The sequence below is a fragment of the Schistocerca serialis genome, chromosome 6 (assembly GCF_023864345.2).
Source record: "Schistocerca serialis cubense isolate TAMUIC-IGC-003099 chromosome 6, iqSchSeri2.2, whole genome shotgun sequence".
Taxonomy (NCBI): domain Eukaryota; kingdom Metazoa; phylum Arthropoda; class Insecta; order Orthoptera; family Acrididae; genus Schistocerca; species Schistocerca serialis.
In genome coordinates, this window is record NC_064643.1 from 214,471,323 (window position 1) to 214,483,479 (window position 12,157).

Consider the following 12,157-nt stretch of genomic DNA (forward strand, 5'->3'; position numbering starts at 1 on the left):
AATGTAGGGGGTTGTTATCCCTCTGAGCTTGGAGTGGCAAGGAGGCCGCGTCACACTTTTAATTAATTTTGAGGCACTTTGTATGCTATTTCAACACTGAAACTTTGGGAACTTATTGTCCATGAGCTGTACTAACAAATAAAATTTAAATCGAAAATTGACATTTTTGGTCAATTTCATCAACGTCCCCCCTTAATCTTGAGTGGTAGCCTATTATATGATTTATTGTGGCAGGAAAAAGTACTCCTACATTGTACGGTCTCAGTACAATAGCATGTTTCTGTGAGTATCATTTGTGTGGAAGAGTTGCAGAAAGTGATAGGCCCTCAGGGACTCAAAGCACACGAGAAATTTAACAGCCTTAGCACAGCTCATCTACTCCAATGCCCTCAAGATCCCATATAATTTTGTATTGAACACAGTGAATTCCTTAGGTAGAGTGCATGCATAATAATAGGGCATGCATAATAATATGGCCAGTAGAGGCACAGTCGACAGGGCAAGAGTGCGGAGAGCAGTAGTGGTGGAGGTTGAGGGCAGGTGCTGTAGGGGAAATGCTGCGCGTTGGAGGGAAAATGCCGTCTAAACTGAGGCCTATGCTCAGAGTTTTCGTAAACATTCAGTGGAGCATTTCCACGTCCATATTTGCGTGGTGACCACCCAAAAAATCTGCTATCACCTCTACTGTAATTCCTGTCCAGAACGAATTGCACAGAAAAGAAACAAAAGCATCGATTTATTTGCATCAGACTTGTTAACCATTTGTAACATCCAAAGAAGCGTTATGGGTGGCGAATTTTGTGCACAACCTACATTTCTATTGTTGCCATGTTAAAATTTGCTTCTTTTACCAAAACACAGTGGAGTTCCCACAACATCACCTCATTAATACGTTGTGCAATCGCAGTTGCGAGAGATTTCTGAAAAAGCGATTTATTAAGTGAGGAACTGAGGACATGTAAGACCAATAGATTATGAAAAAATACGTCCTTGGAACAAAAATAAAGGTCTAATGTCTCACTTATATTATTCCAAAATCCACACTATTTGTTGATTGATCAGTTATCGACGGCCCTTGAAAATTACATTCTTTCACTGAAAACGTCTGCAGGTAGATAATGAAGGTTCACATAGTAACCTTATGACAAAATACTCTCCTCTTTGCATGGTATGATTTACCAAAATCTCGTTTCGATATCTCAAACCGTTTTGACGACAGGTACAGACCTCTACCCAAGTCTAAAGAAAAATCCAATATGTTACCTAAATTGCCCATTTTTCATTACAAACTTTTTCGAATTTTGTGGAGTGTCTTACTTAAATGCAGATATCACAGTAACGATGAATACAAACGAAATGATAGGCACGTTACCATGAAGCTGACGTATAAAGCTATAAGTAATGCAGAAATGAATATATTTACTGGATAGTTTCCGGAAAATCCTTTGAGAAGGACTGTAGTACGGGCACCTTGATTCTACCATCCCAACCAGCTGAAAGCACCGGCCGCGGTGGTCTAGCAGTTCTAGGCGCCCAGTCCGGAACCGCGTGGCTGCTACAGTCGCAGGTTCGAATCCTGCCTCGGGCATGAATGTGTGTTGTCCTTAGTTAGGTTTAAGTAGTTCTAAGTTCTAGGGGACTGATGACCACAGATGTTAAGTCCCATAGTGCTCAGAGCCATTTGAACCAGCTGAAAGCGGGCAGTAAATGTAGGTCGCCCCTTCCAAACAGCCGGCCAGTGTGGCCTAGCGGTTCTAGGCGCTTCAGTCCGGAACCGCGTGACTGCTACGGTCGCAGATTCGAATCCTGCCTCGGGCATGGATGTGTGTGGTGTCCTTAGGTTAGGTAGATTTAAGTTGGTCTAAGTTCTACGGGACTGGTGACCTCAGATGTTGAGTCCCATTGTGATCAGAGCCATTTGAACCATTTTGAACCTTCCAAGCAAACGAATGAACTCGCCCAGCGCTTCGGACGAAAATTGGTCAGTGCGCACCAGGCACCGTATTCTGCACGGAATTTGTCCTCTGTCGTTCCAGACGATCTTGGACTGCGGTCGAGAGCTGTCAGACGTGCTGGAGGAGCCGGCCTCACGAGGGGAGGTGATGGAGATGCGCGAGGTGGGGGCCCGCTACACCACGGACATCATCGCATCCGTAGTCTTCGGCATTGAGGTCAACTGTCAGCGCAACCCAGACGCCGACTTCCGCCAGTGGGGACGGAGGATCTTCGAGAGCAACATGACGCGGACGATCTTCGAAGTCTTACGCACTATTAATCCCGAACTGGTGAAGCCGTTACGGTGGTATGTAAAGTGCACGTTCAGGTGCAGTCTCTTTTCCTTGTGCTGTTTACAGGCACACAAAATAACAGTGTTACTGTGTCGAAAATCGATACTATGAGAGCGTGATTGTGCAAAAATACGAGGTAATTCTTCCAATAAAGTAAAAACAGCAACCAGCCACTATTATAGGTACTGGGTGATTATAATTAAAGTGCAGCTATTCACAGAGGTCTAGTGTCGGCTGCAATTATTGTACGGAAGCGAACCTTGGTAGGTATTCCACTACAGAACTGATTTACGCTGAAAAAAAAAAAGTTCCAATTTTGGCCGTCAGGTGCAAATATGGCAAGACAGATGAATAGAAATTTTTCCATACGTAATGGACTGGGAACAAGGTGCAGGCAGAAAAGGTCAAACACTGACAAGGGAACCTCCCCATCGCACCCCCCTCAGATTTAGTTATCAGTTGGTACAGTGGATAGCCCTTGAAAAACTGAACACAGATCAATCGAGAAAACAGGAAGAAGTTGTGTGGAACTATGAAAAAATAAGCAAAATATACAAACTGAGTAGTCCATGCGCAAGATAGGCAACATAAAGGAGAGTCTGAGCTCAGCAGCGCCGTGGTTCCGTGGTTAGCATGAGCAGCTGCGCACCGAGAGGTCCTTGGTTCAAGTCTTCCCTCGAGTGAAAAGTTTAATTTCTTTATTTTCGCAAAGTTATGATCTGTCCTTTCGTTCATTGACGTATCTGTTCACTGTAATAAGTTTATACCATATTGCCCACGGAATACATCTCACGTATTTAATGCACTCTCGTCCAAAGTAGCGAACAGTCAACTGCCAGCCAGGGAGCCTCGTTAGCAGGAATACTCTCTCTTCCGTGCGCTATAGTCGACTGACGTCGTGTGTTTCGATGATTGTTTAGGTGTAGCGTCCCCATACTACGAGGCAGTTACCTCGCATCGGACGGACGGACAGATAATAAATGTCTGAAAATAAAAAATTGAACTTTTCACTCGAGGGAAGACTTGAACCAAGGACCTCTCGCTCCGCAGCTGCTCACGTTAACCACGGGACCACGGCGCTCGTGAGGTCTTATATTCTTGATGTTGCTTATCTTGTGCATGGACTACTCAGTTTGTATATTTTGCTTATTTTTTTCATGGTTCCACACAACTTCTTCCTGTTTTCTCGATTGATCTGTGTTCAGTTTTTCAAGGCCTATCAACTGTGCCAACTTGTAACTAAATCTGAGGGGGTGCGATGGGGAGATTCCCTTGTGAGAAAGGCATAACGTTGTTATTTCATTATTAACCATCGCTTACATAATTTGTTCAATATTAGAACTGCAGACGTCGACGAAATGTCACATACATAAAATGACATGTTTCCAGCAGTTCTGGTGGATCTGAGCAACGTGTTCCGAATACTGGATTTCTCGTCAGGCGACCTTGCACGTCATGCATCTAGAAAACCTCTGGAGATAACACGTTCGTGGAAGGTTGCATTAAGCAGATCTTACACTGGTAGAACGACATGAGGTTTGTCCCATCCCATGAAAACAGTGATTTCCTACACAGTTGGGCTCTTCCGAAGCAGGAATCGCATGCTGTACAAGGACGTCTCGATAACGTGCAGACGTCACTGTACACCTGACAGGCCGTCTAGGTGTGTTCGCCTAAAAGAAGAACGCTCCGGGAGTAAAAGTTCTTGTGAATCCATACTACACAGTCACACATGGCGAGTGCAGTGCCTCTTCGCGGGCAACGCGCGGTTTAGCAGTACCCGAAATTAGGCAGTCCTCTGCGTGCACTTCGCCACGTAGTGTAAAATGTGCCTCGCCACTCCATAGAATATTGCCCGGCCACATGTTATCATCTTCGATCCGTGCCAGAAACCGAAGAGCAAATTTAGAATGTTGCTCCGGATCATGATGTTTCAGTTGCTGCACCGTCTGATCCTTTGCGGGTACCGGTTCAAAATAGACCACAAAACTTTCCATACTGCTGACCAGGGGATGAACATTTCTCGTGAGACTTCCCCAGCAGGAGCACTACCCAGCGCACGTACTGCGTGATCAGTTACAGTAACAGCAACTCGGTCAGCAACTTCCACTGGGATAGGACGACTTCCTCTTCCAAGTGTAACACGAAGCTCACCTGTGTTTTCAAATTTCAGTATCATCTTCCTTAAACCATTTAATAGAATCGGGTCCCCACACCTTTCAGTCGGCAATACTTTCTCAATCCAGCACTATAATTGCTGTCCGCCCCGATAGCTGAATGGTCAGCGTGACGAACTGCCGTCCTAAGGGGCGCGTGTTCGATTCCCGGCTGGGTCGGGGATTTTATCCGCTCACGGACTGGGTTTTGTGTTGTCTTCATCATCATTTCATCTCCCCGCCCAATGTGGCGTCGAATGTAATGAGACTTGCACCAAGGCGGCCGGACCGGCCCGTACTGGGCCTCCCGGCCAATGACGCCAAACTCTCATTTCCACTATAATTGCTGCTGTTCACACAAAACAGTTTCACCAACAGATCACGGTATCTGTTACCAATAGCCATACAGTTCAGCCACGATACGGCTTGTTAAACGACAGCGTGGGTGTAGAACCGTCATACAAACAACGTACAGTGCGAGATGTTGACCAAAATCGGAACTAATTTTTTTCACATTAACGCATTAGCGTACCTACCAAGTTTCGCTGTCATATGATAATAGTTACAGCCGATTCTGGACCTCCAACTGCACTTTAATTACACTGGAGCGCCATAGAAACTGATATAGGCATGCGTTTTCCGATGCAGAGATGTGTAAACGGACAGCGCTGCAGTCAGCAACGCCTACAAAAGACAACAAGTTATATCAATTACTGCTCCTACAATGGCAGGTTATCAACATTTAAATGAGTCTGGACGTGGTGTTATACTCGTCGCACCAGCGATGGGACTCAGCATCTCCGAGGTAGCGATGAAGTGGGGATGTTCCCGTACGACCATTTCACGAGTGAAGCGTATCAGGAATCCGGCAAAACATCAGATCTCCGACATCGCTGCGGTCGGAAAAAGATCCTGCAAGAACGAGACCAACGACGATGGGAGAGAATCGTTCAGTGTGACAGAAGTGCAACCCTTCGGCAAATTGCTGCAGATTTCAATGCTCAGCCATTAACAAGTGTCAGCGTGCGAACCGTTCAACGAAACATCATCGATATGGGCTTTCGGAGCCGAAGGCCCATTCTTGTACCCTCGATGACTACACGACACAAAGCTTTACGCCTCGCCTGGGACCGTCAACACCGACATTGGACTGTTGATGACTGGAAACATGTTGCCTGGTCGGATGAGACTCGTTTCAAATTGTATCGACACGACGGACACGCATGGGTATGGAGACAACCTCACTAAGCCATGGACCCGGAATGTCAGCAGGGAACTGTTCAGACTGGGGAGGCTCAGTAATGGTGTGGTTCGTGTGCAGTTGGAGTGGTATGGGACGCCTGATAGGTCTAGATACGACTCTGACAGGTGTTGCGTACGTAAGCATCCTGTCTGATCACTTGCATCTATTCATGTCCATTGTCCATTCCGACGGACTTGGGCAATTCCAGCAAGACAACGCGACAACCCACACGTCCATTATTGTTACAGAGTGGCTTCAGGAACACTGTTCTGAGTGTTCCACTGACCACCAAAATCCCCAGACGTAAACATTACAGAGCATATCTGGGATATGCTCTCTAACGTTCTGCTTGGAAGAGATCTCCACCCCCTCGTACTCTTACGGATTTATGGACAGCCCCGCAGGATTCATGATGTCAGTTCCCTCCAGCACTACTTCACGACATTATTCGAGTCCATGCCACGTCGTCTTGCGGCACTTCTGCGTGCTCGCGGGTCCCTACATGATGTTAGGCAGGTGTAACAGTTTCTTTGGTTCTTCACCGTAGTAACTATTTATAGGGTGCCCAGCGAATGAGTCCCTGATTTCCAAATCAAATAGGCAGCAGTCGGTATGTTTATGGCGAAAGCTGTAAGTAACTTATACAGAAGTTTCGAAGTAATTCGAGAAGCTTGTAACAGGTGACTCTCTAATTGCAATACGTAGTGCCTATGAACAGTGCGTCGCAACTCAGAACGACCAGTTCCACACCTGAAATGTGAAGGGAACTTAGTGTACCGATGGAAGCGGTTTAAATCATGTTTGTCATTGAACAAAGAGATTTTTGTACTGGAATACCACAGGTTAGAAAACAGTCCTTGTAGCAAAACATTCTATTTCAGGCAGCCACCCGGACTGAACTTGATATTTTAATATAAGATCACGTCTCTGAAGGTGAACTTCGGCTTTGTATCTTAGTTGTCTGTCCTTTTGGTTACACTAATAGTTAATTGTTACACTGATATTCCTTCCTTGTTGAGACTTGCTGCTCTAAAGTTAAGTTATTCCTGTATCTTGAATTCTGTTGTGAAACAATAACGTTATTCGGGTTATTTCATCTTTATTTTGTAGTACAATGGATAACCCTGCCTACCAGTATTAATGAAGCTTCTCGTAAAACTTTTGGCCTGTAAATTGGTTGCAAGTAGTCAGTTCGATTACGTGATGTTCACGCACCACAAGTTTGGTATCGTCTTCCCATTTCAATATTCGTAAGTCGAACTTCTAGCCTATGTTTTTAACGAAGTCCGATTGTGATTATTATAATTATCATGCGAACTAACACTTTTGCATTAACGTTTAGCAATAACACGGTTTCGAGTCGAGAAGTTCTCTGCTTTCCAACTACGACTGCATGACTTGGAGCCAGTTCTAGCATACGATTGAAAGTAAATTCCTGGGAGCAAGAATTAGTTTAAGCCGTAACCAGAGACTAAGAAAATCAACACCTTCTTGTCAGTTTTATTATTGCATGTTCTTTTTTCCTTATGGGTAACGTAATGTATCTCCTCTTCGGTAACATTTTTTACTTTCATGAAAAAATTTAAAAGAATAAAACCCATATTGTGGAATAAAGATGATGCATTAGATCCTACGAGAACAAGGTACAGTCTTCGAATACGATATAATGTTTCGAAAGAACCTGATGCGAAAACAATTCGCAAGCTATTCGCCATATTCCAACGGACAGGCAGAGTGGCTGATGATCTAGAGAGGAATGTTGGCGCCATGCAAACTGTTGTTACTTTTTAAAATGTCGCCATGGTTTCTGTAATTATTAAGCAAAATCCAATGAAATCCGTCAGAAGAACAGCAGCAGGAACTGATTTCAAGCGTTCCGGTTCGCAGAAGCTACTGATCCAGAATACAAAACCAACAGGCCGTACCAGGAGGAGCTGTACGTCAGAGGGTTGACCTTGCGAATCAGATTCTCATGATGATCGATAATGAAGGATTTGATGTCAACTGCATCTGGCTCACAGATGAAGTACACCTGCACTTGGATGGCGTCGTGAGCAGACAAACTGGCTGTGGCTATAAAATACCGAATTACACTTACCGACTCCACGCCACGCGGATTTAGTGGATTCCATCAGGAAATAGAACTGTAGCATACTGACTTGGTATGAGTGCATCGACTTACGCGCGCAATTCCTCGACACGTGACCATTCTGGTTCATTTACCCTCTGTCAGTAGCCTCCCTGTACCTTTTGCCCGTCCACAATAGTTTCTGTTCTATGTTTTCTTCAAAGTATTTAATACTAAATCTGAAAGTATGGTACTAATGGGAGCGAACTTTCGGATGACGCAGAGAAAGATGGCACTAATTTCCGGACACATGGATTACTCGTACTTCCGAAGCGACGTAGTGGCCGAGAAACTAGTCACTATTTCTCTTCGCAGCTTTTATCAAGCCTCCTCGAAGCTTCAGGTCAAGGCTGCAGGGCACTATGCTCGCCAAGGTGGCCCTTTCTCCCTGTCGACTGCCCCTCCATGATGGATGACGAAAATATGGCAATAAATAAAAATATGAAAGGCAACGACTTCGCCTGGTAAAATACACTGACGGAAAATAAATTGGAACCCCAAGAAGAAGTCGTGTGACATTAACGAAAGTTCTACATCTGGACCATTATGACTATTCAGATTTCGCAAAAGAGTGGCGCTAGCAACGCCTCCGTTAGCGAGCAAATCAGATTTGCTTTAAGTACACTACTGGCCATTAAAATTGCTACACAAAGAAGAAATGTAGGTGATAAACGGGTATTCGTTGGACAAATATATTATACTAGAACTGACATGTGATTACATTTTCACGCAATTTGGGTGCATAGATCCTGAGAAATCAGTGCCCAGAACAACAACCTCCGGCCGTAATAACGGCCTTGATACCCCTGGGCATTGAGTCAAACAGAGCTTTGATGGCGTGTACAGGTACAGCTGCCCATGCAGCTTCAACACAATACCACAGTTCATCAAGAGTAGTGACTGGCGTATTGTGACGAGCCAGTTGCTCGGCCACAATTGACCAGGCGTCTTCAATTGGTGAGAGATCTGGAGAATGTGCTGGCCAGGGCAGCAGTCGAACATTTTCTGTATCCAGAAAGGCCCGTACAGGACCTGCAATATGCGGTCGTGCATTATCCTGCTGAAATGTAGGGTTTCGCAGGGATTGAATGAAGGGTAGAGCCACGGGTCGTAACACATCTGAAATGTAACGTCCACTTTTCAAAGTGCCGTCAATGCGAACAAGAGGTGACCGAGGCGTGTAACCAATGGTACCCCATACCATCACGCCGGGTGATATGCCAGTATGGCGATGACGAATACTATACCAATGTGCATTCACCGCGATGACGCCAAACACGGATGCGACCATTATGATGCTGTAAACAGAGGCGGGATTCATCCGAAAAAATAGCGTTTTGCCATTGGTGCACACGGGTTCGTCGTTGAGTACACCATCGCAGGCGCTCCTGTCTGTGATGCAGTGTCAAGGGTAACCGCAGTCATGGTCTCCGAGCTGATAGTCCATGCTGCTGCAAACGTCGTCGAACTGTTCGTGCAGACGGTTGTTGTCTTCTAAACGTCCCCATCTGTTGACTCAGGGATCGAGACGTGACTGCACGATCCGTTACAGCCAGGCGTATAAGATGGCTGCCATCTCGACTGCTAGTGATACGAGCCCGTTGGGATCCAGCACGGCGTTCCGTATTACACTCCTGAACCCATCGATTCCATATTCTGCTAACAGTCATTGGATCTCGACCAACGCGAGCAGCAATGTCGCGATACGATAAACCGCAATCGCGATAGGCTACAATCCGACCTTTATGAAAGTCGGAAACGTGATGTTACGCATTTCTCCTCCTTACACAAGGCATCACAACAACGTTTCACCAGGCAACGCCGGTCAATTGCTGTTTGTGTAAGAGAAATTGGTTGGAAACTTTCCTCGTGTCAGCACGTTGTAGGTGTCGCCACCGGCGCCAACCTTGTGTGAATGCTCAGAAAAGCTATTCATTTCCATATCACAGCATCTTCTTCATGTCGGTTAAATTTCGCGTCTGTAGCACGTCGTCTTCGTGGTGTAGCAATTTTAATGGCCAGTAGTGTACATGCTGCAACTGTCGCGAGCGTTAGTTACCTTTGAGTTTGAGCTGAGGGTGGGGGAAGTGATGTTGATGAAGTGACAAAGACGCCATTATGAACACGTCACTGAGTTCGAAAGAGGTCGTGCAGTGGGGCTGTGAGAAGCTGGACGTTCCTCCTGCGACACTGTAGGAAGACTTGGGAGGAACGCAGCCACTTTGCATGACATCTGACAGCGGTGATCACGACAATATACGGTCGCCATAAGATCGGGCTTCAGACGGATGCGTGGTGCTGCCGAGAGGGAAGCCCGTCGTGTTCGGCGTATGTCTCTAGCGCATCGTACTGCATATGCAGCAGAGAAGTAATTGGCTCCACAGTGACACAACTAAATGTTTACATATCGGTTACTTCAAGGAGAGCTCCGAGCCGGCCACCTTGTAGCGTGCGTTCCAATGACCGCATACCGCCACCATTGGCGACTTCAGTGGTGTCAAGCGAGAGCAGGGCAGGGTCGAGGTCTGCTTTGTTTTCTGTGGAAGACTGGTTCTGCCTCGGTTTCAATGATGGTCGTGTGTTGGTTAGAAGGAGGCCAGTTGAGGGCCTCCAACCAACCTGTCTGGGTGCTAGGCACTCCTGACCTACACTAGGATAACGGTCTGGGGTGTGATTTCGTATGACAGCAGAAGCACTGTCGTGGTTATACCACGCACCCTGACTGCAGAGTTGTGTGTCAGCATGGTGATTTCGACCAGCTGTGCTGCCATTCATGAACAGCATTCCAGAGGGTGATTTCCAGTGGGATAATGCTTGCTACCGCTGTTGTAACACAACATGCTCTACAGAGTGTCGACACGTTGCCTTGGCCTGCACAATCACCAGATCTGTCGCCAGCCGAACATGTATGTGACATCATCGAATGAAAACTCCAGCGTCATCCGCAAAAAGCATTAAACCTCCATTTATTGACCAATCAAGTGCTACAGACATGGAACTCCATCCCACAAACTACCATTCGGCACCTGTACAACACAATGCATGCACATTTGCATGCTTACTTTCAACATTATGGTGGTTACGCCGGTTATTAAAGAGCGGTTTACTATCTTTTGGTTCGAAAAATCGATTTTTTAAAAATTTCATTTTTGGATCCATAAAAGTGCTTAGAAACCACCCCTGAAACGGTTTTTCCGAATACGGAATGAAAATGTTTGTTATTCGCGGTTGAACAAAAAAATGCACCTGCCTGAAATCGGCCTTTTTCACGCGCCAGTTTTTTTTTTCTTTCAGAGGACGAGTTATTGTACCGGTGCTTGGGAGGAAACAAACAAAATTCAAATGAAAGTTTGTACGCGTGTGTTTGGAAGTTAGCGCCCAAGCATTTGCGTTCTGGTGCGAAGACTGTGGAGATGGCGACTTTTCTGCCAGTGAGCAGCGTCAACGAACGGTATTCAGCAATTCTGAAGACCATGACAACGATGGACGGCACCCTGGGTCTCTATTCGACGCAGTTCGCCAAGCATTCGGACTACCACCGGATTCAAGCGGCCGAAAACCGCTTGTCACCGGCCGTACGAGCGGCTCTGGAGCAGCGCAGGGTGGATCACATCGAGCAGAACGCCCTCTATAAGGAAGAGAAAGGACTAGTTTATGGACCCGTAATAGCAGATTGAACGCTCGTTGCATAATATTGCATTTATATGTAGTCAAAACTTCAAACGCGTTTTTCTCGAAATAACTTTTTTTTTATCGCGCGGTATGGTAACTTCAAATCTACTGAACCGATTGGCATGATTCTTTGTTTCCAACGAAATTAACTAAATTGTCTAGGAGTTGTACCACTTTTATTCCGATCCATCAACTATTAACATTTTTACATGGCCGACAAAGTCGAAAAATCGATGAAAAAATTGTATTTTTTTTTCAAATGGCCCCCTTTTTGTTTCCTATAGTCCAAATAACTTAAGCGAGGTACAGCTCCTAAAGAATCTTACATACTTCGCTGACGTTAACTCAATTTTGATTTCAGACCAGCCGGCTGTCCTGTTACATACCACGCGTGGAGGTCTACATCGAAATTTTGTTTCGTTCCGACGGCACTTCCGCCTTTGTCCTTCGACATTTCCGGTCCAAAAAATTCCAGTTTGTGGAGGAAATGTGAATAAACATTCCGACAAAATTTGAAATTGATATCTATAAAACATCCCGACAAAACAATTCTTAAAAGAACATGCTTTCTTCGGGTCAAAGATAGTAAATCTCCCCTTAATGTACCATGATTTAACATTTCAAATTCCCACTGACATTAAGCTGTGATCTTGCAATGTTAACCAATTAT

At 45.5% G+C, this 12,157-nt stretch overlaps 1 protein-coding gene across 1 annotated transcript in view; it reads left to right on the plus strand.

Annotated features, from left to right (window-relative positions):
• LOC126484762 (cytochrome P450 6k1-like) overlaps positions 1-12,157 on the plus strand; it is a 90,848-nt gene that overhangs the window by 30,892 nt on the left and 47,799 nt on the right. The window contains exon 3 of the mRNA XM_050108358.1: positions 2,037-2,302. Within this exon, the coding sequence (XP_049964315.1) occupies positions 2,037-2,302 (266 nt within the window). The remainder of the gene's footprint in view (positions 1-2,036; positions 2,303-12,157) is intronic.